At 41.2% G+C, this 27,058-nt stretch overlaps 1 protein-coding gene across 1 annotated transcript; it reads left to right on the forward strand.

The window, feature by feature from the left end:
• Window positions 1-1,628: 1,628 nt before the first annotated feature.
• Window positions 1,629-22,084, forward strand: LOC143285949 (Fanconi anemia group A protein-like). The gene is made up of 3 exons (XM_076593400.1): window positions 1,629-1,708; window positions 17,673-17,806; window positions 22,016-22,084. The coding sequence occupies exons 1-3, from the start codon at window positions 1,648-1,650 to the stop codon at window positions 22,082-22,084; spliced, it is 264 nt and encodes an 87-aa protein (XP_076449515.1). The 5' UTR covers window positions 1,629-1,647.
• Window positions 22,085-27,058: the final 4,974 nt, after the last annotated feature.

Raw genomic sequence — 27,058 nt, forward strand, 5'->3', positions numbered from 1 at the left:
AAAAAAACCACATTAAAATTGAGCCAAAACTTGTCGAGAAATTCCTTCAAACAATCATCAGGGCAGTCACCATTTGCAAGGAGGTAAGTGATGCAAATAAGTGGCTGGGACACTGATTATGCAATACCCCTAAATCGTGGATATATCTGCGGTCGGAAGTGAAAGACCTAACTGAACAAATACATAATACACACACAAGTACACATGCACATCATTTTCCTTGCTTGTTTATCTGTTAACCCTAGGCTGCCTATATCTGCCTATATGACGAGATAACTCATCCTCACAAGCATGTACACAATCACTACCACAATGACGAGATAACTTGTCATCAAAAAATTCTGACTTTCCCCAGGTTTGCATTCAGTTTGTTGACAAAAATACTGGTAGCTTTAGCTTTGGGAATCTTTCTAGATTCTCTTTCATAGCTAGAAAACACATCTGCTTCATGAGGCAGACTTTATTTTGAACGTTTTGGTTGGGTTACTGTAGTATGTTTGCCTGACTACTCTCCTCGCTTGCTCAACAAAATGTCGGACTGACACCGTGCTCAAGACATGCGATCGTGGCGAACTAAATAAACAGAATGCTTTCTTTAGCTGATGCTCAGAAAGAAATGACGCGTAATTCGAAGGAGAAGGACAGTGATGAACATTTATGGGACGATTTGATAAAAAATAAACGGGAGCAATCAAGAGAGTGGCCAAGATACGACTATCAGTGAGTGATGCGGGCTGTACAGGTATAGCAGACGACAGAAAGTTACCGAAATTATTAGCAGGACACACAGTTAGTGAGCGATTTTCTTGGCACTCAGCATTGCTGTCTGATGAGAACTGGATAAAGTGACTGTGTGAGAAGGGTGAAGAGGAGGGGGTGGAGACAGAGGGGGCGTGGCCTCACATCCATGTTATCACTTGGAGAAGTCACATTGCATTGTGTATCCAACTCTTTTTTTAATTTTTTTTTTAATTGTGGTTGTTCCAGTATGATTTTGTGTGTGCAGGACAACATTTGTCCAGAAAAATATATTTTAGTGCAAATTACCTGATTAATGTTTGCAATGAACAAGTTGAAAATGTGACAAAAACAAAACCACTGATTTCAAAGCAATAAAAATATATAGAATGGGGAAAACAGCATGTGTTTTGTATTCTTTATTCATTCACCTTTCAGTAAATATGTACTTTTATGGGTCTTTCTCAATCAGCACAGAATGTTTTGAAAATTTATACCCGTTTTTTGTGAAAAAACCCTAGCAAATAGATTTCACTTAAGTCTTATTTTTCTGGCAGCGAAAGGGTTTAAAGAAGTCTGTACAGTCCATGTCTGGGCTTCTGCTTATGCATGTATACACTGTACATGCACACTGATGGACATAACACAGTAAAAGAGATTTTGGTTGATCTCATGATTTAGATATTGACAGACTTTCAAGACATTCAGTTGTTCTCTTGATTTAAAATATTTACAGTTTTGCCAGCATCAGTATGTATTGAAAGTTTTATAAGTGCATGAAACACTGATTTTTGCAATTCATGCTTCTTCCTCTTCTTTCCACAGCCTGCTTGTACCATTTGACAGTGCTGAAGTGGTGGAGACGATACTTCGTCGTTTTCTTGAAAGCAGGAGGTGAACTGGCAGACCATGCTGTCATTTCTTGCCCACTTCCTTGTGTGCACTCCATCAGCTGCCAAAGATCTTCAGGGTGAGAAGGGTTTCATTGCAAGATAATATTATGCAGAATACAGCATCTTTTTTTGGAAAGAAGTTCAGCTTGCATGCAGACATACTTGTAAACCTTGTGTGTGGATCACAAGTCCACTGCTTTCCCCAAACCCATCTAACATTAAATAATTTTGTGTATAGCCCAGCTGTCAGATAAGGCCATTTCAGAGTGTTGTCATACTTAAAAACAAGTCCCACTTCAACAACCACATCTAACATATTGAGACCATAACTGAATTTGCAATTTGTGGTGTCATTTTCATATTTTGTGGCTTGTAACATTTTTACTTAAATCTGACCCCTGCATCTTGTAGGCTGTATGAGCCTTATCTTTGTCTGAAAACTAAATTTTGATGCCACTTGGTGCCTTATTGTCACAACAAACTCAGTTTATGACATTGTTGATCAACAATAAACTCGCACCAATCACACAGAACAGGTACACTTGCATGCTTCAGTCTTACCACTGTTTGATTCACATGGTTTATGTTCATCATATTGAATAGAAACCACATGGCATTTGACACAAATTTGAAGTGATTGTGAATGCAATTTGCCCTCAAGGCATGAAAAAAAAATGCAGAATCTGAGTTGGTTATAAAGTTATGGTGGGAAATAGAGAAATCAGAAAAGTGAACTTATAGACTTAACAATCTTTTTGAATATGAAAGCTAGGTGATGGATGGGGCTAGAAGGAGGGCTAGTAAACTGGATTCAGACTGAACAAGTAAACTGTTGCATCTTTGCATCCGGTTATTTTGGATATAGGAATCTTACTACCCATCATTCTAGAGCTGAAAATTCATGCAGCAAAGAATTCCTCCTTTCACCTTCCAGCCTGGAAAATAGGTTCTCATGGTAAAACGCTTTGAACTTCCTGGGAGTCATGTCAACAGTGTGCATTGTCTGTCTTTGAACTGGGTCCAAAAAATCTGTTGCACGGTTTCAACCTGCATCCATCACATTAAACACTTTTTCTTCTCAAGCTGCTGAACCCCTTTTAAAAATTTCTTCCCCTACCGGTCATCTACACATTACAACACTGTCCTCTGATCTTGCGCCCCTCACTACCCGTACAAATGCCTGATAGGGCCCTTTCCCGCCCCATGGCACACAAAAACATTCGACTTGCAAAATGGAAAAAGTCACCAATTGGAAAAGGCGCTGGCGATCAGCAAAAATGAAAGCCTACAATTTAAAAAAGAAAACAAAAAAATAAAGAAAAAATATGCCCCATCAGCGAAGACAAACCCTTTTTTTCTTCCCCAAATTCTTTATGGGCCCGAAACCACCAAATATCTTCACCTTTTGTCACGTCAAAAACTTCGGACTGCAAAAAAAAAAAACTCCCCCCTTTCCCTTTTGCCCACACTTTTTCTCCAGTATCTTCCCCTTTTTTTTTTTCGACAAATCCAAAAATATTCATACCAAATTGGACCAAAGGCCCTTTCCCCCTGCTCATCCTGATGCCCCAGTTCAGTGGGAAATCCTCCCATTCCCTTAAAACGATTGAAAAGAAACAGAAAACCATGAAAAACCCGGGAAAAAAATGACAATAAAAAACCTGTGAGCTCGATCCTAACCAGCCTCTGCTTTTTTCCCCGTGGGGTCCACAGCTTTCTTCCCCCCAAAACACCAATTTTCCCAAATCTGACCGGGGGGGCAATAGCCGAGTGTTTTAAAACGTTGGACTGGCCAAACCCGAGGGTCCCCCGGGTTTGAATCACGGTGACGGCGCCCGGTGGGGAAAGGGTGGAGATTTTTACGATCTCCCAGGTCAACATATGTGCAGACCTGCTAGTGCCTGAACCCCCTTCGTGTGTATATGCAAGCAGAAGATCAAATACGCACGTTAAAGATCCTGTAATCCATGTCAGCGTTCGGTGGGTTATGGAAACAAGAACATACCCAGCATGCACCCCCCCGAAAACGGAGTATGGCTGCCTACATGGCGGGGTAAAAACGGTCATACACGTAAAAGCCCACTCGTGTGCATACGAGTGAACGCAGAAGAAGAAGAAGAAGAAGTCAACTCATCCCTTACACTTTCAAAACTGCAATCGTCCGGCCACTTCTAAGAAACCCAACCTTGACGCAAACATTTTGAAAACCTATTGACCAGACTCTAACCTTCCATTCCTGTCCAAACTCCTTGAAAAAGCTGTCCTGAGGCAGCACAACAACCACCTTTCTTTCAACTATCTCATCCACCCCTTTCAGCCTGCCTGTTGTGCTGACCACAGCACCAAAACCACTCTCCTCCACATCCTGAATAATCTACTGCTAGCGTCCGACTCAGGACAAATTTCCTTTCTCACTCTCCTTGACTTGTCAGCCGCCTTTGACAGGATAGACCATTCAATCCTTCTTTCCCGTCTTCCTTTTACATTTGGTATGAACAGCACTGTTCTCAACTGGTTCAAATCTTATCTCACTGACCAATTCCAGTCTGTCATTGTTCATAATTTCCAGTTTGGATCTGTTGAAATCAAACATGGAGTCCCACAGGGATTTGTTTTAGGCCCAGTGCTCTTCACACTGTACACTGCTCCTCTCGCTGAAATTAATCAACCTCCGTAATGTCAGTCTTATTCTGATGATGCTCATTTCCAGGAGAGTGACACCCCTGAAAAATTGTTGTCGCTCTTGCAAGAAAATGCGACTGCTTCCTGGACATTAAAAACTGGATGACTCTAAATAAGCAACAATTGAACATGGACAAAACTGAAGCAATGATCATAGGAACTAAACAAAAACTCTCTTCCATCACAACTGACACAATCAAACTTGGCAGTACATCCATCCCTCTTTCCAGTTCAGTGAGGAACCTGGGCGTTATCCTTAACAACACACTGTCCATGCAAAAATTTATACAGTCAGACATGTCAATTCTGCTACTGTCAACTGCGGCGCATCAGTTCCATTCGGAAATATCTGTCCACCAACGCAACATCAAGACTTGTTGTTTCTCTCACTCTTGCCTTGACTACTGTAACGCTCTATTGTCTGGTTTGCTTGCTTCATCCATTCAGTCCCTTCAGCGCATACAAAACTCTGCTGCCTGATTCGTCCTCCGAAAGAAAAGATCTGAGCACATCACTCCTCTTTTGAAACATCTCCATCAGTTCCCTGTCTCACACAGAATAAAGTACAAGATCAGCACTCTGTGTTATAAATGTATTCACAAATCTGCCCCTTGCTATCTGTGTGGCTGCCTTCACCTTTGCACTCCATCTTGCTCTCTATGATTGGCTTCAGATCTACTCTGTTTATGCATACCCAGATTCAAACACTCCACTGTTGGCCGCCGTTCTTTCTCTGTCTCTGGACCTTGCAGTTGGAATGAACTTCCTCTTTCGATTCGTCAGGGCTCCGTACTCAGCTCTTCAAGTCTGGCCTTAACCCGGAGAGCGCGATGAGCCACAATCGTGGCTTTCCCTGTGAAGTGTGATGGGCCACGATCGTGGCTCTGTTTACATAAGGTCCGACATCGTACGGCTATACTCGGCAGCCTTCGTAAAACTGCCTCATTCTGGTGTTACTGCCTCCCTGCTTGTGTTTGCACAAACTTTGACCGAGTTTACAACTCCAGATCTTCGTATTTTTGTAAACAATGAGTGACATGAAGTTGACAAAGCTCAGGAAATGAGTGACCTTGTCACCAGTGATGATTCGTTTGCTGACAGGGATTCTGGTGAAAACGGCTTTGTTATTTTGACACTTGGGCATGCTGGCTTGCTGTTGTTCATTCAGTTTTGTGTCTCCAGCTACAAAAACTGGGGGTGGGTGATGGGGGTGGGAGGGTGGTAAAGTGGGTTAGGCATGGATCTATTGCGATTTCTTGACCAAATCAAGCTAGAAAACTGGAAATTATTTTGATATAAAGCATTCTTGCTGCTTTTGAAAGCAACATGAGCTAAAAGAAAACATTTCTGTTTTTGCCTGTGATTGCATAAAGTATTGTAGATGTGCGGGTGCGTGGTGTCGGTGGGCATGTCTCAAACAAATAATACAATGCTTATAATTTCATTGTTGCGTTATACAAAACATGTTCCACACCAAACTTTTTGTACAGTTTAATGCCTTTTTTGAGATTTTGACTCGAAAAAGAGTGAAAAACAAAAAACATTTGGTGGCGTTTTTGGAAAACAAGTGGCAAAATTTGTTTGATTATATCCTGGGGAATACTCCCAAAAACATAAAAGGACCCCTTTTTCTTACTTTTATCTGATTTTTTCATTCACTCATTTTCCAAAATGTATAGGTTTACCTATTTTTACTGAAAACAACAAATCCCCAAATCAGAGCACATAGGGGAGGAAAACTATCCTTTGTTTTAAGCATGTTTCGATGTATGTTTTAATATCCGCATTTTTGAGGTTAAAACCCCCCCTTTTCCCAAATTTTCCCCTTCCCTCCTCTTTCTCGTCTTCATTTTCTCCATTTTAGATTTATGCATGTTTTTGAATGACTGGTGCAAAAGGCTGTATAAAAACTTTATTTTTATTACATTTTTTTTAATCAAGCAGGCATTTTTTATGCCAACACCCACTCCCTATCTCTGACTGGGGAAAGTTTTACTATTAAATTTTTGCCATGTCTGTTTACGGGGCACTGCTGCCCAAAGCGCACAACAGGAAAATCGAATTGAGAAAAGTCATTCTAGCCATTTTTAATGAGGGAAATTTACAAGTTTTTCGATTATGATTTCATCGTTACAATTACAAAGAGAAGCAATAGAAGCACAGTTGTGATGATAAAAAAGTTAGAAAAACTAAGACAATGATCAAGTGTGAAAATTTTATTTTAATAAATAATTAGGTGATTGTTTTAATATATCACAATTTTACCTTTATGTGACATAAATATGACTGACATGGACGGTGCAATAGAAAAGTTTTGTTGGAATAGTCTAAGTGCACAGACTTTGGAAAATTTTGCCCTATTTTGGCACAGGAACTGCTTGTGTAGTGAAAAACATTTTCTTTGGGGACAGCAAACAAACTTCAAATCACTCATGGGAAGGGCAATACGGGGACAATTAGACGGTTTTTTTTATGGATAAACCCCATTGGGGGACGACATACATATTTGGGCACTATCGGTGAGTACCTGCTGATGGCACACTCCCCAAGTAAATACGCCCATGTACTTAAAGTATTTTTTTTTTTTGGGTTTACCCCAAACCACCTTTTTCCCGAAAGACATTAGAGGGCACAGGGCACAGACAACATCTCACATCAGTTCTGTACACAAAGATGGATGTCAATTTTAATGCACTGAATAAACGCATTGCATAAATCCTGAAATAAGTACCCGTTTTTTACTTTTTCTTTCTCTTTTCTAAAACCAGGAAAGAAAGGAATATATGTATTATAGGTATCTGGGAACAAGTGGAAGAGATAGTTCATAGAAAGTTTGCAATGAAAGAGTTAGTGAACTGAGGTTTAACAACTGTGTACTTGACTGAAGGCTTCAGAACTGTAAAAACTGTTTAAAAAAAGAAGAGAAATAAGAAGCATGTAAAAAAAAGCAGACAAAATGGAGCAACAGAGCCGAGTCAACAAGCTGACAAAAACAAGTTTGATTCCAGTCCAGTTTCCGAAGATGATGTCTCTACTCAGAAAACAACATCCAGGGTCAACAGACCCATTCTGCACCAGACAATATCATATGAAGAACTTTCACTTTTCAGGATTATTGGCAGATGCGGCTGATCGGATGTGTGCGTGCTTATTATGTGCTCAAAGTAACTTTGAAAAAATATTCAGCTTTATCTTCCTGTGTTTGTGGTTTCTTTGTGTCATGTGCTTGTAAAAAGTCTGAGACTTTCCAAGCTCATCAGGTTTGGCATCTTTTCAGGTGTCTTTGAAAGTGCCACTGCTATTTTGCTGCCCAGTAACTATTTTACTTTCTCCAAAAACATTTGTTGAATATTTTCTGATCTGTATTCATATATGTGTAAGAACTTCTATCAAAGTTCAGAATTACATAATTGTGAGTGAATGGTTTATTTGTGATGCATTTTAACCCTAGGATGCCTATATGACGAGATAACTTGCGAGCAAAGCTGTGTGTACAATTTGCTGTCATAGTGACAAGATGACTTGTCATGGAAATATTCTGACTTTTCCCTGGTTTGTATTGAGTTTGTTGATAAACACACTGGTAGCTTTAGCTTGAGGAATCTTTCCATATTCTATTTATAGCTAGAAACCCCATCTACGTCATGAGGTAGTCCTTTATTTGAAAGGTTTGGTTGGCATTATGTGATGGCTTCTAAGTGGCGGGCATACTCAAATAACACATGACCAAGGCGTCAGAGTCCCAACCTTGTTATCTACATTAATGGTAACTGTTTGCATCATTGCATCCCATGCACATGCAAAACATAAACAATAAAAGTTAATTCCCTTTGATGAGTATTTTCCATTACATCTCCCTGCTAAGATTGTTAATGTTATTATCATTATTTTATGGCAAGTTACTTTATCTGTTCAGTTTTTAATTGTCCAATTTCTTTCTTTGAAGAATCACTGTTCTCAAATATGATTTCTGACTCCTTTTATGTTAACTTGGTTAAATGAAAAAGCTGAAAAACTCAACCTATCATGCAATTAACTTCACTAAAATAGGTCTTCATCTCCTATCTGAGGAAAGTGATCATTTTAAAGTCAATTCAAAACTTCTTTGAAGTATTGTCTGTTCTTCACAAAACCCAGTTATTTAACCCTTCACTGCTAGTACGTTTTGCTATGGCCTATGCTGAGAAAATTTTCAGAAAAACAAGAAAAACATGCCAATGATTTTAATTTGCTTATATTTCAAAAAGTACTGAAGATAAGTGCATAAAAGTATATATCAAATGAAAGGAAAATCAACCAAGATTTTGTTTTTGATACTCACATGTTCAAATAATGAGTCAATCTGACAGAAAAATTCCATAAAATGCATTAATAAAAAAATTGGGACTGTCATTCCACCATGTAGGTGCTACAATATCAACCAGGTTATCAACCTGTCTTTCTTGTGACTGTTGTGATCAACCACACACACTGTCAAGGCTGAGCAACAGTGTCCAGGTGCATAAGACTCCAACACAGTCCACACAAAGAATTAAAAGGGTGTATTCACCCAGGATCTATCACCAGTAAAAACGCTGTGTGTGGTACTTGCAGAAACAGTCTTCAAGACACAGTGCTGGTTTGCTGGGGCAGTCTGGGCAGTAGAACCCCACATCCTTTCTTTGTCCTTTCTTCCAGCAGACTCTGCACCTCCTTTGTGGCCAGGCCTTCTGTGGGGTAGGTGGGATGAAGTGTTGTCCACACAAGACAAACAGCGTGGTCATCTTTAGCAGTGTCTTGGTCACCAAAAATCATGGCACTAATTACATCCTTCTGAAGTCCAGGAGTGTACTGCTGTTGCCTGCTTTTTTTGTAGAGGATGTGTGCATTCAGCATGGCAATTTGTAGAAAATGCACACACAGCTATTTGTACCACTTCAGGGTTTTCCTTGTGACATCGCAGGGCTGCAGCTGTTGGTCATGATGGTCCATGGCACCCATGTTTTTGTTGTAATCCAGAATTGCTGGAGGCTTGTTTACTGCCCTTTGGTCTTGCTGCTGCTGGTCTTCAGCTGTAGGTTTGTGGCAAGTTGTCAACTCCAGATGATCCAGGATGAACATCATGATCATCACCATGCTGCATACCTGAAACACATTGCATAAAAGACTAGTTTGTTGGGTTTTGGGCTTGTTTTTTTGTTTTTTACATATAAAAAGATCATGAAATGGTACCATTTTATTTCTGATTGTTTTCAGAAGCTGAAATACAAACACACACATACCTACCCCACCCCCCACCCCAAACCCCCAAAACACACACACTGAAACTGGTTCATGGTATGCCACACCCCCTTCATTCTCTCTTTCTCATACAAAACAAAATGACAACACATCACACACAAGTTTCAAGTTTCAAGTTTTAATTATCCTTTCAGTCCTATTGGAGTATGGAGGATTACTGCAAAATACTCATTTTTGTGCTCATAACAAACATTTCCAAATACACAACAATGTCACATAAAGTTGAGAAAACACAAATGTCTTTTAACTCCAAAAGTATAACTAGGCAACATTTGCAAATCTAATCATCTTACTTACAGCTAAAATGACTTTTTGCCTCCTTTGAGCATATTACAAAAATTAAAAACCGATTTTGGAGACAAATATTTTTTAGGAACATATCTATTTCGTAACTGATCATAATTGGGACATTCCATTATAAAATGAAACTCATCACCAATCACAGACATGTTACAAACCTTACAAAATCGTAACTCTCGTGGTATGCCTTTGTGTCTCCCTGTTTCTATTTCCAGCTTATGATTACTACTTCGAAATCTGAAGAAGTTGATAACATAATTATCAGGCATTTGACTTATATATTTTTCTCTACCAAATCCACTTTTGAAATTTCGATAAAACAAACATTTACTACTCACCTCTAGAGCATGTCTCCATAGATTTTGAAAACTATCTCTCAAAGCAATGTTGACATTCTTGCAGAAAGATTCCCTCTCCAAGAAGAATTGACCATCCCAAACACAGTCATACCCTGCTTCTATTAAAATTTGTCTGATACAACTCATCCATTTTGAAGAATAAATACAATTTCGATATAAGTCAAGTAATATCAAATATATTTTCCCAGAATATTTTTCTGTGTTTGATATTACTAAGCTGGTCCAAAATCGAACTAATCTCATTTTCACTAACACACTAATTGGATAAATACCAGTTTCTCCATAAACAATTTGGGTCATAGTATTTCTGTTCAGTTTGAACAAGCGTTTCAAAAATTTCAATTCTAATTTTTCAAGTATATCTACATTTTTCATAACCCATATTTCTGCACCATACAACAAAATAGGTACAGTCATAGACTGGTACATGTCCAGAATGATATGTAAAGGTAAATCTTGATTTCTGGCTGACTGAAGTAACGAAAACATACACACACACACACATACTTCTACAAGTGTTGCATTTCAAAAGTAATTTACTTATTTAGGCATACAGTTCTGTATTTCATTCTCTGATTTCAGTTTTATAAACATCATCTCCTCCCCCCCCCCCCCCTCTCTCTCTCTCCTCTCCCTCACTCACACACACACACATCCCCACTACACACACAACAACACAAATAACAACAACAACCAACAAACCAATACACACCTCAGGAAAACAATTCCATACGAAACACCACAGAAAAGCTGCAGGCGAGCGACACACGCTGTCATCAACATCTGAGCCCCAGCCAGCATAGCCCACGCACCACCCCTGGGCTGTGATTGCTCAGACCCGTACCCACGGTGGACTGACCCTCTCTCACTTCCACACACACTGATCAGTGACTGACGAAGCCACTTACCACAGCTAACACATTCCAAAACACACACAATGCAGTCATATTCATTGTTACAACAAACAGAAGCAAAATAATAAAATGACAACAAACCTCAAAAACAACCCACTTGGCATCTTGAATCAGCTGAGCTTGTCTGGTCCTTATTTTCGTCAAGCAACTCCCCCCTTCCCCCACCCCTCCATTGTCAAAAATCAGCTCTTCGCAATCAACTTCACGCAGTTCCTGTCTCATTCAGTCCACAGGTGGCGCTTCGCGAGGGGGCGACACGCAGGTGTTTGTGCTCTGTGCTTCATCGTGTTTGTGCTGTCCTCGCCCTGTCCTTGTGCTTTGATATTGTTTCAAAGTGGTGTGCAAGGTGTTAAAGATGAAGAGTGTGACAGTTGTGAGGCTGTTTGTGGTGGTGCTGGCTGTGTTCCGGCGAGTGTTTGTGGTGTTTTTGTGTCACGGGTGGTTTAAATGGCGGACAGCGAGGAGGTACAGGCGCCTTACATTACGACCGTGATTTCTTCTCAGTCTACGGTCAGTGCGCGACCCATCCGCTTTTTCTGAGCAACCTTTACCTCATGATCTTATTTGTGATGATGAGGAGAATGAAAGAAAAGGTGAGAGAAAGAAAGCACGAAAGAGAGGAAAGAGAGGAGGCGTGAAGAGAAGACTGAGAAAAAATAACACGAAGCCCCCACTGCCATCTATGATTTTATCCAATGTCAGATCTCTTAACCCAAACGGCAGAAACTGTAATTTAGATGAAGTACGAGCAAACTGTCGATTTTTAAATGATTTTAGAAACTCGTGTGTGCTTTGTTTTACCGAAACCTGGTTTAGTGAGAAAGTGTCGAATGAATGTGTTGCGATTGATGGTTTTAACACTCCGTACAGAATGGACAGAGACTGCAAGAAAGTGGGGAAGAAAATGGTGGTGGCGTGTGCCTGTATGTCAATGAGAAGTGGTGTGACAGTGCGAATGTGTGTGTGAAGAAGCAACTGTGTACACAGGAACTTGAACTCATATCAGTGTCGCTGAGGCCTCGATACCTGCCACGTGAGTTCGGCCGTATTTTTCTGACTGTTGTGTACCCCCCAGTCTTTGACCAGGCATCTGCTGCACGTGCAGGAAGGACGATTGCAGGTGTTGTTCGCGACCTTCAACTCATCTCTGCCGACGCCCTGTGTTTTATTGTTGGAGATTTTAATCACTGTGATTTAAAGAAAGCCTTACCTTCTTTTAAACAATATGTTACCTGCCGGACCAGACGGGACAAAACAATCGATCTGTGTTATGGGAACATTCCTAATGCCTACAAATCTGTTCCCCTAGCACCAGTGGATGTATCTGATCATGATGTTGTTCATTTAATCCCAGCCTACAGACCAAAGATACAGACAGAGCCGATTGTGAAAAAGAGTGTGAAAGTTTGGACGTCAGAGAGTGTGGATGAACTGAGAGGATGTTTTGATTGTACTGATTGGAGTGTGTTGACTGACCCATGTGAGAATGTTCATGAAGCAGCTGATGTTGTTACATTTTTATATCAGTTTCTGTGAAGACATGATAATTCCGACAAAAATAATTAAACTTTTCCCCAACAACAAACCATGGATCTCAAAGTCTCTCAAAACAATTTTAAACGAGAAAAAGGTAGCGTTTCAGTCAGGGAACAAGAAGGATAGGAAACTGATACAAAAGAAGCTTAGAGGTGAATTACGAAGGGGACAGAGGGAATTCAAGTCAAAAGTAGAGCAACAGTTTCAGACAGGAAAAATGGCAGATGCATGGGATGGGTTAAAAATTATCACTGGAGAAACGAAAAGGAAAACAGTAGCTTGTAAAATGGAAAAGGATGAACAGATTGATTTTTCAAATAAACTGAATGATTTCTACTGTCGCTTTGAAAGGAATGATCTGGGAAGGGAACTGGATAGTGTTATCTCACAGTTGCAGGAAAAGATCAAAGATAGGAACACAGGTGAAGACTTTGAGATCGATGCAAAAGTTGTTGAATCTTTACTTTTAAAACTGAATGTCACGAAGGCAATTGGCCCCGACAATATCTGCGGAAAATTACTGAAAACATGTGCTTCCAGTTGTGTGACGTGTTCTGTAAAATTTTCAACTGGTCTCTGAAGGACTGCTCTGTCCCCAGCATCTGGAAAAAATCTACTATCTGTCCTATCCCCAAGAAAAAGAACCCAGCCGCACTAAATGATTACCGTCCTGTTCCCTGACTTCAGTAGTGATGAAATGCTTTGAAAAAATTATTCTCCGACATCTTCTTTCTTTCACTGAACAGCAGCTTGACTCTCTTCAGTTTGCTATAAAGCACACAGAAGTACTGACGATGCTATCCTAACTCTCCTTCATAATGCTTTCCTTCATTTGAATAACACGGGATCTTTTGTTCGTATCCTTTTTGTTGACTTCTCTTCTGCTTTTAACACAATACAACCTCATCTCCTTGCCCTCAAACTGCTAGGCATGGATGTTGATCCGAAGCTTACTCTTTGGATAGTAAGTTTTCTTCTCAATAGAACTCAGTCCGTCCGCTTTCATTCTGCCCACTCTTCTCTAAAATCTACTTCTACTGGTGCACCCCAAGGTACAGTGCTGTCCCCTGTTCTTTTTACACTGTACACAAATGACTGCAGAGGCACGGAGGAAACTCCTGTCATAAAATATTCTGATGATTCAGCAATTGAAGATCTGTCCAACTCTGATGCTATTTATTTCAGTGAAATTAAAAAGTTCTGTTCCTGGTGTGAGAAGAAAACTATCTGGATCTCAACGTATTGAAAACAAAAGAAATGTTAATAGATTTTCGGAAAGACCCTTGCCTGTAGCTAACCTTGTTATTGATGGTCAAACAGTGGAGAGGGTCAATGAATATAGATATTTAGGGACCATCTTAGACAATAAGCTGACTTTTGACAGAAATGTGATTCCATTCATAAGAAATGTCAATCTAGAATTTTTTGTTTACAGAAGCTTAGAAATGTTGGTATAAATTCAAATATTCTTCAAAGTTATTATCGATGTTGTATCGAGTCTGTGCTTACAGTTTCATTTATGTGCTGGTATGGAAGTTTGGGAGTGAGGAGTAAGCGTGTTTTGAACGATGTCATGAGTGTATGCAGTAAAATTGTGGGAGTGAAACAAGCTAGTATGCAAGAGCTGTATGAAAGTCGAGTGGTTAAAAAAAGCAGGCAGATAGCAACTGACGACACCCATATTTTAGCAAAGTATTATGAGCTATTGCCATCAGGACGACGCTACAGAACTTTTAAGTTGAAATCCAGAGCTCTGAAGACTTTTATTCACGTTCAATCCACCTTTTAAATTCTTGAGAACTGTGTGTGTGTGTGTGTGTGCGGCGCGCACTCTCATGTGAGACGTGTGAAAGTCCGTGCATGATAGGCTGTACCTTGTTCTAGTTGTGTGTGTGTGTGTGTGTGTGTGTGTGTTTGTGTGTGTGTGTGTGTGTTTACTGAGCTTAAAACGTGACAACTGGTTATAATGAATGTGCAATATGTAGGAGGAATAATGTGCAATATGCAGGATGAATGTACAATGAATATGTCTAATGCTAACGTCCATATTCTAAATATATTTCTGTTTAATAATTACGATGTAATAATTAATTGCAATGTTTTTAAAAGCGAATATGTGAAATGCTTTTATTTGAGAACATATGTTTATTACTCTTGTTTAATCAAGTAATCCGCGTGTGTGGGGGTGTGTGGGGTGGGGGGGGTGCGGTGCTGTGTGTGCTGATTATCTGGTTGTGGTTTTCCGCAATTCATCTTTATTCTTATCTTATCTGTCTATTATAATCAATGTGCAGTATAGTAGGCTATGTTTATAATTATATTCAAATAATGTTTCTTAATTCTTTCTGTTTTTACATTAAGAATACTAGTTATTACCTGCAGGGTGTGACTGTATGTATGAAACGATGTACGTGATATTTTTTACATTTGTATCTTCGTAATATTTGTTGGGGCTGTTGTTGCTTTTACAGTTATGGTCCCCATGTTGTTTACTTGTCTATGTTGTGATAATGCACCTGACCAAATTTCTCAGTTGGAGAATAATAAAGTTCTTCTTATCTATCTCTTATCGTAATCTTCATCTCTACTGTTTGCATCGCGAAAGAATTCTTTCAATACAAGTGCAAGTGTTGGGGTTTGTCTGCATTCAGCCATGGCTTTGCAAACACAACTTGAGCTTTGTACAAACTTGCAAAACTTTCGCCATAAATATGACAATCCAGTGAATAATTTTAGCTTATGGAACTCAGGAGATAAAGAGCTCTCAGGGGAGCTAATTTAATGGTTAGCAGACTGTATTTTCTGCAATGCGGGACTCGAAACATAGAACGTTGTAACATGACGTACGGCGCACGTCAATACAGCATTGGTGAGCGACATTTCATGACGTACGGCGCACGTCAACAGCGCAGTCAAGAGGTTAAGAATTTCTAAATCTGGCTGGTAGCACAACCGCAGGTTTGTGATATATATCAGGTGATGGGTCTTCAGATCTTCCATGTACAGTGGTTACTGGAATGTCTGGAGACAGCTTGGCAAGTTCTTGCTCACTTTCTGTCAGGCCAGTTATGTCATCTGCAAAACAAAGGTTTGTGATGTTTCTTTCTCCAATGCTGATTGCAGACATGATCTTCAAGTATGTTATTCCTTATGCATTCCAGGAATATGTTGAACTGTGTGGGAGACAGGAAATAGCCTTGACGATCTCCAGCTGAAGTATGGGATAGCATCCTGTGTGAGCATTGCACTGTTTGCGTTGGAATATAGTAGCTGGATGGTGTTGATAAGCTTTTGCTTTTACCTGGTGCTGAATTTTATTAGGGTGGCCTCCTGCCAGACTGTGAAACACCATCTTGATCTCGGTGAAGTTATGGTAGCCCTCTGGTATTGCTGAAAACAAACTGTGCATTCTACAATTTTGTGTTTTAATGGAAATTTTTAGTTCATTTGAACAGTTGATGATGATTTCAATGACTGAACAGTTTTCACACTGTGGCCTTCACAGGAACCAGAAAGTAATGGTACAACCTTCACTTAATGGCAACACGTTGGAAGAGGCTTTTTAATTTTTCATATTAGATCCTGTGAGTTCAGATTTTTCTGCTCTTTTATCTGATGATGACAATGAAACCGATTTATGTGTGTGAGGGAGCCTATTTTTCTGTTTCAGTTCTTCTTTTTGTATGATTGCAAAAATTACTATGTTGAAAGTTTGTGACATCATCAGTTTTGTTCAGCCTAATTCTTCAGTTATTTACGAGTTTCACCAGGTTGATCACAATTCGACTGAGTTTATTTGTTTGTGTTTGTATTTGTATTTATTTTTATCACAACAGATTTCTCTGTGTGAAATTTGGGCTGCTCTCCCAGGAGAGCATGTCGCTACACTACAACGCCACCCCCCCTTTTTTTCTTTTTTTTTTTTTTCCCTGCATGCAGTTTTATTTCTTTTTCCTATTGAAGTGGATTTTTCTGCAGAATTTTGCCAGGAACAACCCTTTTGTTGCTGTGGGTTCTTTTACGTGCGCTAAGTGCATGCTACACTCAGGACCTCGGTTTATCATCTCATTCGAATGACTAGCGTCCAGACCACCACTCGAGGTCTAGTGGAGGGGGAGAAAATATCGGCAGCTGAGCTGTGATTCGAAGCAGCACTCTCAGATTCTCTTGCTTCCTAGGTGGACTCGTTACCTGTGGGCCATCACTCCACTGTTATTAAATGAGTGAGCCTTATTATAGCATTTTTTGACTCACTTGTGTAAACAAGTGAGTCTGTTTAACCCGGTGTTCGGTTGTCTGTGTGTGTGTGTGTGTGTGTGTCCGTGGTAAACTTTAACATTAACATTTTCTCTGCAAATACTTTGTCAGTTGACACCAAATTAGGCATAAAAATAGGAAAAATTCAGTTCTTTCCAGTCATCTTGTTTAAAACAATATTGCACCTCTGGGATGGGCACACACACACACACACAAAATGAAGCCTAATCATATGCAAACTGCATTTACTGTTATATTTATATTTTTTTGTATTCTCTAAACTTGGCACTTTGATCTGATATTCTTACACAACAACAAGAGCAGTCATTATTATCATTTTTTGTTCAAACAGGAACTTCTTTTGCTAAGCATGGAAGTTTTATTTATTTTGCAAACGTTTTGGTGCAGATAGTAAAAAAGGGAAATTACTCTGTAATTAATGCTAGGGGACTTAATTTGCTTTAAACTGATCTTTTCTCATCTTAAACATTACATTTTGAAATTACAATACATAAAAAACTTGAATTTTTTTTTTTTTTTTTAAAGTGTATCACAAGTGAGTCTTGAAGGCCTTGCCTCTCTTGTTAACACATGGCGCGCGCACGCACGCATGCACGTGCGTGCGCGCGCACACACACACACACACACACACACACACACACTCAAACACATATTCACATACATGTCACTTTATTTGATGTGTTGTCTTTCAGACCATGTTGTCCAGCTCCTGGGGGATAGCCTGGAGGGAGGGGATGTGGAGAACACCATTGTGGCCTTTCTCCTGACCAGGCAGTCCTGTATGGAGGGGCCCCATGTCTTCCCTGCCTATCCACAATGGTTCAAGGTCTGTGAAAGTTTTCATTTTTTGAAAGCATTGTTGTTTCAGTATACTGGTAATGTGCCCACCTTCCCGTGTAATTCACCATCTTACATTGTTAGTTTTCTGGATGATTTACCCAAGTGAATATGCCATTCATTTCTTTGTAACCCAGCATTCCTTTTACCCTGTGATGACCAGAACTTTTAAATTCTTGCCAAAAAAAAAAAAAAAAAAAATCACCAACCTTGCAAAAACAACAAATAACCCCCCCCCCCACCTCCACCCCCCCCCTAAGCATTTTAAATAACACACAAAAGTATTTGTTATATTGATGGACAGTGAATGAAGAATGTGATTATGATATGTTCAGTGTTGACAGGGTGATATGACTCAAAATAATGGAAGACAACCAAGATTAAATCTTTGTATTTTGTGGGTGGAAATGACTCTGAAAGGTTTACATATTGATTGGACATAACAAACAAGTGAAATTATGTTTTCCTTCATTTTCTGTGTACATGTGGCTACACAGCACATCAGCAGGAATATAGCAGCAGCCTCTTTCCCATGGCCCAGGGAGGAGGAGGGGGTGTCTGGCATCCATTCCACTCATAAACACTGCCCAACTAGTGACCTGGTTAAGGATAGATGACGTGTGCTGATGATCCAACTCGCACAAAGTTTAAGGTGTTGACCACGAAAACCAATTTTGTGTGCCATAGGAAGGAAAGGGAGAATTCTCTGTTGCACGGTTTTCCATGCTCCATAATGAAGGGTAAGATTCCCATAAACTGGAAAACCGTGCTGCTGGATTGAAAGGTTATTAGACCTTTCAAATAAAAGATCACATTCTCTGCTTTCATGTGGGTCATTGAATGGAAAAATGGAGACCTCGTATGTTTTGATGAGATTCATCCCACTAATTTTATTGTATCTTTTTTCGGATAAATTGTTTCCATGCCCATCTGCGTAGAAGTCTTGTCGCACAGCTCAGTGTAGTTAAGGTTTTGCTCAGATATACCAAATATTAAATTCTGTCATGTCAGTTTGGCTGTTGAAGTTCTATTTTTTTTATATACTGAAAGGAAAATAATAATGTTTTGATCGCATTAGTCAAATCGGAAGTGACATTTTGCATAACGAAGAGAAGCAGTAGAATGATTCAAATATAGGGAAAAACCAAAACCTTTAATGGAAACCAAAGTTACAAATAATTATTTTGGTAAGTATTTGAATGATAGGTTTAAAAATTTCAGGTAATATCATTGTTTTCTTTTTGAAACGATTTTCTTTCCGACAATGAAAGACAGCCAAGAACTCTGTCAAAAATAGAAGACAAATTTTTCATTGAGAAGTTCATTTGGTCTTGTTCAGCTTTGTGTTCACACATCATTCTGTTTTCTTTCTTTCTTCTGTTTTATTTTACACATACACACACACACACACACACACATACATATATGTGTATATATATATATATATATAAAGGTTGCACTTTGTTTAAATTTCCTAGATAATCATTTACTTAACCTCTTGACTGCGTTGTTGACATACTCTGTACGTCATGAATTGTCGCTCACCAATGCATTGTTGACTTATGACGTATGTCATGATACCACGTTCTTTGTTTATGGTTTTGCATTGCAGAAAACACAGTCAGCTAACCATTGAATTAGTTCCCATGAGAGCTCTTTCTCTCCTGAGTACTTTTAGCAAAAATATTCATTGTCATATTTATGGCGAAAGTTTTGCAAGTTTGTACAAAGCTCAAGTTGTGTTTGCAAAGCTATGGCTGCACGCAGACAAACCCCAACATTTGAACAAGTATTGGAAGAAATCTTTCATGGTGCAAATGGTAGAGATGAAGATTTTGGACCGAATGAGATAGAACTGTGTGAAGATGATGCCAATGACCACGATTTTGACATGGAGGGAGGTGGGAGGGGGGTTGTATGATGAAACTGATGAAGAAGCTCAGCTGATTCAAGATGCAGGTGGGTGTTCATGAGGTTTGTCAGTTTATTATTTGTTTTCTCTGTGTTGTAGCAATGAATATAACTGCAGTGTGTGTGTTTTCAATGTGTTAGACGTTGTAAGTAGCTTCGTCAGTCACTGATCAGTGTGTGTGTGTGAGAGACAGTCACTGTGTACTGTGTGTGACTGACACTGTGCAAGGAGGCGTGGCTCGCTGTCTGGCTCATTGTTGACGTCTTTGTGTGTGTTGGTTGCCCTTTCTGTGTATAGCATTCGTTCCGAGTGTGTATTGGTTTGTTGTTGTTTTTGTTGTGTGTGTCGAAGTCGAGATGTTTTAATTGTCAGACCACAGATCCATAACAATGAGTTCACAAGGACAAACAGAATTAATACAGGGAAATGAATATTCCGACAATCATTGAACTACATGGGCATCCATAACAATTCTAGAGCATTTGCTTGTAATGAAAACGCCTTGAATACAAATTTGCATATACTGACACTCAATCTCTCACTCGCACAAGATAACAACATGGACATCTTAAAGGCACTTGGATGTTTGTGAAATCTAGCAGGATAAACTGGGAATGCAGAGAACAGAACTTAGGGCAGACCAAAAGAAAATGCATTTTGGTTTCCGGAGTGTCATCACAAAAAGGACAATTCCTACTTTGCCCATCATAATTGAACTGTGAAAAGTGTGAGCGCAAGCTGGAAATTCCAGTTCTAAACCGCGAAAAAACATAGCGCATATTTATACATTTGACATTGTTCAAGTAAGGTTTAAGTGTCAGGGACTGATTGTAAGTCGAATAGTCATCATAAAAAGCATGAGACTGTAGAGTTGAATGCCAGTCTTGAGTAAAGCAATTAACCAGACGCTGCTTAAATTCAGTCATAAACATTTTGACATTACCAACTGACTGAGCCTCCCAAACAACACCAAATTCAAATTTATACAAAACATTTGTCACAGAGCAAGCCCAAGTACAATAATTATGACTTTGCAATGATAACATCATATTATAAGCTTTCTTAGGGAAACGGTCATTATCCATAAAGACAACATGAAGCCGAAATTTAATGCACTTGGAGTAGGTGGTCACATACAGGGGACAGCAACCAACTTCACCATAAATCAAGTGTCTTGGTGCTCTCTGACTCACACCCAAAAGATGCTTCATTGCAGACAGGTGCACCCTTTCAATGCACTCTTGATTTCCAGTCAAACCCCAACTTCTGCTCCGTATGTCAAAATAAGTTTGATTTGCATGTCAAATAGTTTGAAAAAAATACCTGGGGAGTGTTCACAATAGACCAAAGCATTTTAAAGATAGCTGCACATCCCTTTCTAGCATGTTCAGACAAATCACGCATAGCGGGTTGGAAGAAAGCCGCGTAGTAAGGATAACACCAAGATACTTGTGCATGCTAACAGTTTTCAGTTGTGCATCACCGAACATCCATGCCTTGTTCTGTGCAAGAAAATCTCCATTTCAAAAGACAACGATATTTGATTTATCAAGGTTTACAACTAAATCAAGGCGTCTGGCGGTTTCGAACAAAATGTTCAGTTGGGTTTGAAGACAAATTATGCAAAATTTGGATTAGCTCTGGTGAAAGCTGAATGCTGTGCATACCATGATTATTAATTTCTTTAGTTAACTTGTTAATAAATAATGAAAACAATGCAGGAGAACATACTTCGCCTTGTTTCAGCCAGCGAGGACAGAGAAAAGTGTCTGTGAGGTCACCTCCAATGCGAACAGACACCTTAACAACTGTGTAAATACTTTTCAGTGCATTTAAAAATTTTCCATTGATACCATTGACACTCGGAATTCTCCAGAGCTTATCTCTTCTAACAGTATTGAAAGGTTTTTTGAAAATCAATAAATGCAACATATAATTTTCTATGTCGGAGTAGTTGTCTCTGTATTAATGTAAGCAACATAAAAAATGTGATCAGTTGCACAGTGACCCTCTCTAAACCATCTTGTTCTTCCCCAATAACCCCATTTTCTTCAGTCCATTTAGTAAGATGTCTATTTAACACAAAAGTGTAAAGTTTGCTTCAAATGTTTAACAGGGAGATACCACGGTAATTATCAGGTACATTCAAATCGCCCTTCTTATGGAGTGGTTGCAACACTGACAAAGACCAATCATCTGGAAAAATGCCGTGATCAAATATGAAATTAAAAAACTTCAACAAAAAAGGCATGATGTGAAGTGCACTATGTTTGTAAAATTCTCCAGTTAGCCTATCAGGCCAGGCCCAGCAGCTTTCTGACTCTTGAGTGCCCTGACAGCAGCTTCGATTTCTGATACAGAAATTTCTTGATCTAATGAATCATTTCTCTTGCATAAACGAGCAGCATGCCCGTTATAATAATACATACAAAAGTCATCATCAGTACTGTTATCCACGGAAAAATCATTGAAAACATTTTGAAAGTGGGAGAACGAATTATTGCAAGAAGTATTGTCTGTACCACCTGATCTAGGCCTAACACAATGAACTGTGTCCCAGAATTACTTTGGATTAGTCGAGTGACATTGTAGAGACTGAATCACATCCTCTTTATGCGGTTTTCTCTTTTGACACAATAACTCTTTATATTCTTTGCGTTTTTGGACATAAGCCAGATGGTCAGTGTCCAGGTTAGTTCTAGAGGCGCTACGTAATTGATGATGAATACCTTTTCTGCTGTCACGGCACTCAAGGTCAAACCACACTTTTCTTCTCTTATTCCTAAACGCAACTGTTTTCTTCTACATTTACCCGAGAAAGCAAAACGTTCATTAAATTTTGACAATGCAGCGTTAACATCAACATCTACAAGTGAAATTGCATCATGAATTATTTGTTTCACCTTGTCAGAGGACACATTACTGTAGAAAGTCTCCCTCATTTCATAATCCCATTTATACTCAGTTAGTGTGGACATGGGCATATATATTCTAGTCTGCTGCTGCGAAACGTTTGTACTCGTATTCACAGCCAAACAAAACTCAACAAGGGAATGCTTTGACTCTACGATATGCTTAACATTCAAACTTTTACAACGAGTAAGCACTGAGCTGGATTGAAAAAAACAACAACACTACAGCCATTGTAGCAATGTATGTATAGCTCAACAACAATTTTAAACCATTAAGAATAATCATGTCGAAATCCTCGCATACATTAAGCAGGTAACGACCAAAAGAATTCACATGACTGTCTTTAGAAATTCTACATAAATAATCATTCTGCACAGTAGATGTCTCCAGTGTATCACGGGCCGCTTGGAGTACATAAATCACTAATTGGATCAACATTTCTGTAGTTCAGTGTACCCGTGCGAGCATTCAGATCACCGTATACAATTACAGGACAGTTACCATATTCTTTAAACAACTCTAGCAAACAATCTTCTAACATCAAAATACCATTATATATGCCATCTTGACAGGTTTACGCTGTGTCTCGTCTTGCGCTTTTTTTGACTATTAAGCATATTCATTTGGCCTTATTTGCTGCATGCGGCTTGTCCGTATTGTATTCTTACATTCTGTGTACTCAATTCGACTCGGCCCCCTTGATTCGTTCGTTTTTCTCTACCTCTAAGTCAATCCTGTCTTTCCTTTCTCTGTTGGGGGTCGGATTTTCGCTGGGTGCCTAAGCGGGGGTACCATGCTCGTATGCCATCCATGAAGGCAGGGATCATGAGGCTGGGATTGAGACTCGGCAAGGACTCTCCCAGGCCTGGAGCTCATGATTCCTCCCTATAGGACCTTCAGATGCGTCTTTAGAAGCTGATCGTGGAGGGCGACTCTCGTACCAGTAAAACGGTCATGAAGGGGACCGGGGGGAAAGGGGTACGAGCGTCGCCTCCCGAGGTGTCCCAGCACGAGGCAGGGAGAGGGGGGAGTGGCAAGTTCTCTCTTGGCGGTGGGGACTTGCGGCTAGGCGTGAACTCCGAGGGGAGGCCGCGCCGGCGTTATCCAGGTCCCACTCGGAGACGGCCCTCAGGGGCCCCATTGCTGTTCCCCTCCTCCCTTCTCTGTTGACCCCCTCCCCCACCACCTTCTGGGGGGGAGAAAATTTTGGTTCCGGGGGGGGGGGGGGGATTTGGGGTGCGTGGCAACCTGCTCTGCAGGTCTTCCCGCTATCTGGCCGTTCTCCCCTGCTGGGGCAGGCCCGCGCGTGTCAGGCGGTTCCAGGCAGTCAGCCCGCTCGTCTTCGGGTGGGACTGACACCCAAGTCGGTACTGACTCCTCCGACTTGGCAGGTTTTTCCTTCATGGAGGTCAAGGCGCCAGTGACCCTTGGGGTTGGGGTCACAGGATGGCTTGTGCCCCGGGTGGTTACCCCCATTCTACCCGTACTAGGGCGCACCTATGGTGCACGCTGGGTTGCCGGGAGGACCAGGGGCCAACCCCTTGTCCACTCCCACCAGACCAACCCACAAAGTTCAACAAGAGACTGCCCACTTATGTTTCTCTGGTCGCCGACCCAGAAACGTGGGCAGCTCTAGACTGGAGCAGTCTGATGCCTGTGCGTTTCCTCCTTTCCAGTTCTGTTCAAGGTGATACAGAAAGCAGATTGGAACGCCTGCAGCTGATCCTCATTGTGCGAAATGGCCAGCCCAGCCCTGGTTTCCGGACCTTCAGTCCCTGACACTTGTTCCACCCCTGGAACTCGAAACCAAACGTCATCTTGCTGAGACAGCCTCGTTCGGGCATTCCTCATTTGAATCCTCAACTGCTCCACCTGCACGCGTGGTGTGCCTCCTCTGACCTCCTCTCCATAGTCACCAAAGCAAGGAGGGAGGGAACGGAGACTTTGTATGACTGTCGCTGGAAGAAATGGTTGCGGTCGTGTACAGCTCAGGACATTCCCCCTACTAACCCTACGAGCATGCAGCTGGCCAACTTTCTGGCTCCTTGGTTCTCAACCTGTCTGCTAGTTCTGTGCGAGGGTACAGGTCTGCCTATCTGTACACAATCAAACAGCTAGGTGGTCCGCCTTTGAAGCGGATTTCCTGCTCAGAGAGGTGGCTAGGGGCGCCTCTCTGAAGGAAGCTAGAAACCCCAGAAGAGTGCCCCTCTGGGACTTGTTCCTGGTGCTGGATTTCATTCGAAAACAGCCCTTCGAGCCATTGGGGACTATTCCTTTCGACTTGCTCACCCTCAAGACCACTTTCCTTCTGTTGCTGGCCACAGGCCCTCATAGAAGTGAGATTCATGGTCTTAGTGGAATGCCACAAGATCTGGCCTTCCACTGAGATGGTTCCATCACTCTTTGTTTCCTTCCAGAGTTTCTGGCTAAGAACCAAGACCCGAGGTCGCTTCCCTCTCTCTGAGGGTCGGACCTTTGTCTGATATTCTTGCCCAAGATGATGAGGATAGGCATCTCTTGCCCTGTTCGGTGTCTCAAATACTATTGGGATAGGTCTCGCCATAGGCGTTCTTCTCAGAGGCGTCTTCTCATCTCCTTCAATGAGAATTACAAGAAAGACATCGCTGCAGGCACCATTTCCCGCTGGGTTTCCCAAGTCATTCGTTAGAGCCTACTCTCATGCACACAGGGATATCAGCTGTCTTAATCCCAGAGCACACGAAGTGCAGGCCATAGCTACTTCGGCTGCTTTCCAGCACTCAGTGCCACTGCAGGTGTCTTGGAGGCAGCCTTCTGGCAGTCTGAGAATCCCTTCTTTCAACTTCTACCTCAGGGATTTCCGTATGACCAGGGCTGACGGTTCCAAGGGATTTCCTTTGTTGCGGCTAACACTGCCGTCTCAGTTACAAGGGCTCCCCATATAAACCAGTAGGCGTTGCCCTCCCCCATTTGCTTTAAATTCTGCATCAGTTTGATTGGTCAGTATATGACCCCAAAAGGAGGAGTTTGTATTATACTCCATGTTTGGTGATACATATACTTACCATGTCAAACTTGAATGCCCGCCCGTCCGTCCTGTGTCTCCGCGTGGGGCATTTTCTTCGATGGCCACAGAATGATTCAGTGTTTATAGCTTTTAGAGGCGTTTGATTGGCTACGAGGGACCGGGCAAGAGGCTCGTTTTTTTCACTGTTGCTGCGCGAAATTTGGCCAAGCTCAGGAAACCGATAGGCCTAGTTTGCATAGTTTGACATGGTAAGTATATGTATCACCAAACATGGAGTATAATACAAATTCCTCCTTTATATATATCTGTTCTTCATAGTGTTTAGAATTTTCAGGTGGAATGTATGCTCAGTAAGGAGGCAGTCAGATGCAGTACCCAGAAGTACACACGGGCAGCTTTACCCCAATAATATTGTCAAATTCGACATGTATTCTCACAATGAATGGCACAAAATCCTTCTTTACAGCAGAGCTACACCAGACAAATGTCCGTGTATACTGTTGGAAATCTTAACACCAGGACACACAAACAAAGCATGAGAAAAAAATAGAGTATTAGGGATTGTTTCGGTAAACGTTTTACTAAAAGAGCAAATCATAATCATATACGAAACGACATGTCAAGCTCATCCGTAATACGCCAAAGACCTTCAATATTAATGAGGTGAAAGAAATACTACAGCGTGAGGGCTGGGGTATATTACCATCAACAACAGTGCTGGATTCAAACCTGCCTTGACAGTTCCGTTGGCACTCGATCGCTGTATGCCGGATCCTGGTCTGACCTCATTCTGCACCTTCACTTCATCATCACTACAGTTGCTGAGTGAGTCCAAGCCAGCAGTCTCACCTGCAACCCTGGACGAACAACCTCTTCCACTGACTGTTCAGCTCCCCAGGCTGCGGTCTGGTGCAGTGGTCGCTCGGCTCCTCAGCTGCCTAGGAGAGTGCAACAACTGAGCGGCCTCTGACTGGCGTGCACCCCTCATGCGAGTCCCCTCCCCTTCCGGCTGAAGCAGCTGACCCAGCACTACTCCCCGCACTGACGGGAGAACCACGTCCAAAACCACACAAGGGGGGGGTGGTGGGTACAGGGTCATTGTTCACAGCACTTCCATCAGTCACCTCCCTTCTTTTACTTCTCATCTCTCCCTCCACCTCTTGTCCTGCTCCCCCATCCCTCACCCACGACTTCACACCTCTAGGGGGCACAGGAACTGTCACTGGACCTGCAGCATTGTTGCCTTGTCCGCCAACTGGTTCGTCCTCCACTGGATCGATATTCAGCTCGTTGTCGCTTTGATTCAAGTGATGCCCTGCAGGTGAAGGAAACTGGCTGTCCTGCTGCCTCTGTGACTCCATCTCTCTCAGTCTCCGCCTACTCTCCGCTCTGCACTGTTGTGCACCACC

This window comes from Babylonia areolata, chromosome 9 (genome assembly GCF_041734735.1).
Source record: "Babylonia areolata isolate BAREFJ2019XMU chromosome 9, ASM4173473v1, whole genome shotgun sequence".
Classification (NCBI taxonomy): domain Eukaryota; kingdom Metazoa; phylum Mollusca; class Gastropoda; order Neogastropoda; family Buccinidae; genus Babylonia; species Babylonia areolata.

Bases quoted from the DNA above. Each gene is read 5' to 3' on its own strand.
- LOC143285949 (XM_076593400.1), top strand. From the start codon at position 1,648: ATGCTGTCATTTCTTGCCCACTTCCTTGTGTGCACTCCATCAGCTGCC. The intron at 1,709-17,672 runs GTGAGAAGGGTT...GTTGTCTTTCAG, and splicing joins AGCTGCCAAAGATCTTCAGG to ACCATGTTGTCCAGCTCCTG. The intron at 17,807-22,015 runs GTCTGTGAAAGT...AAAATTCTCCAG, and splicing joins CCTATCCACAATGGTTCAAG to TTAGCCTATCAGGCCAGGCC.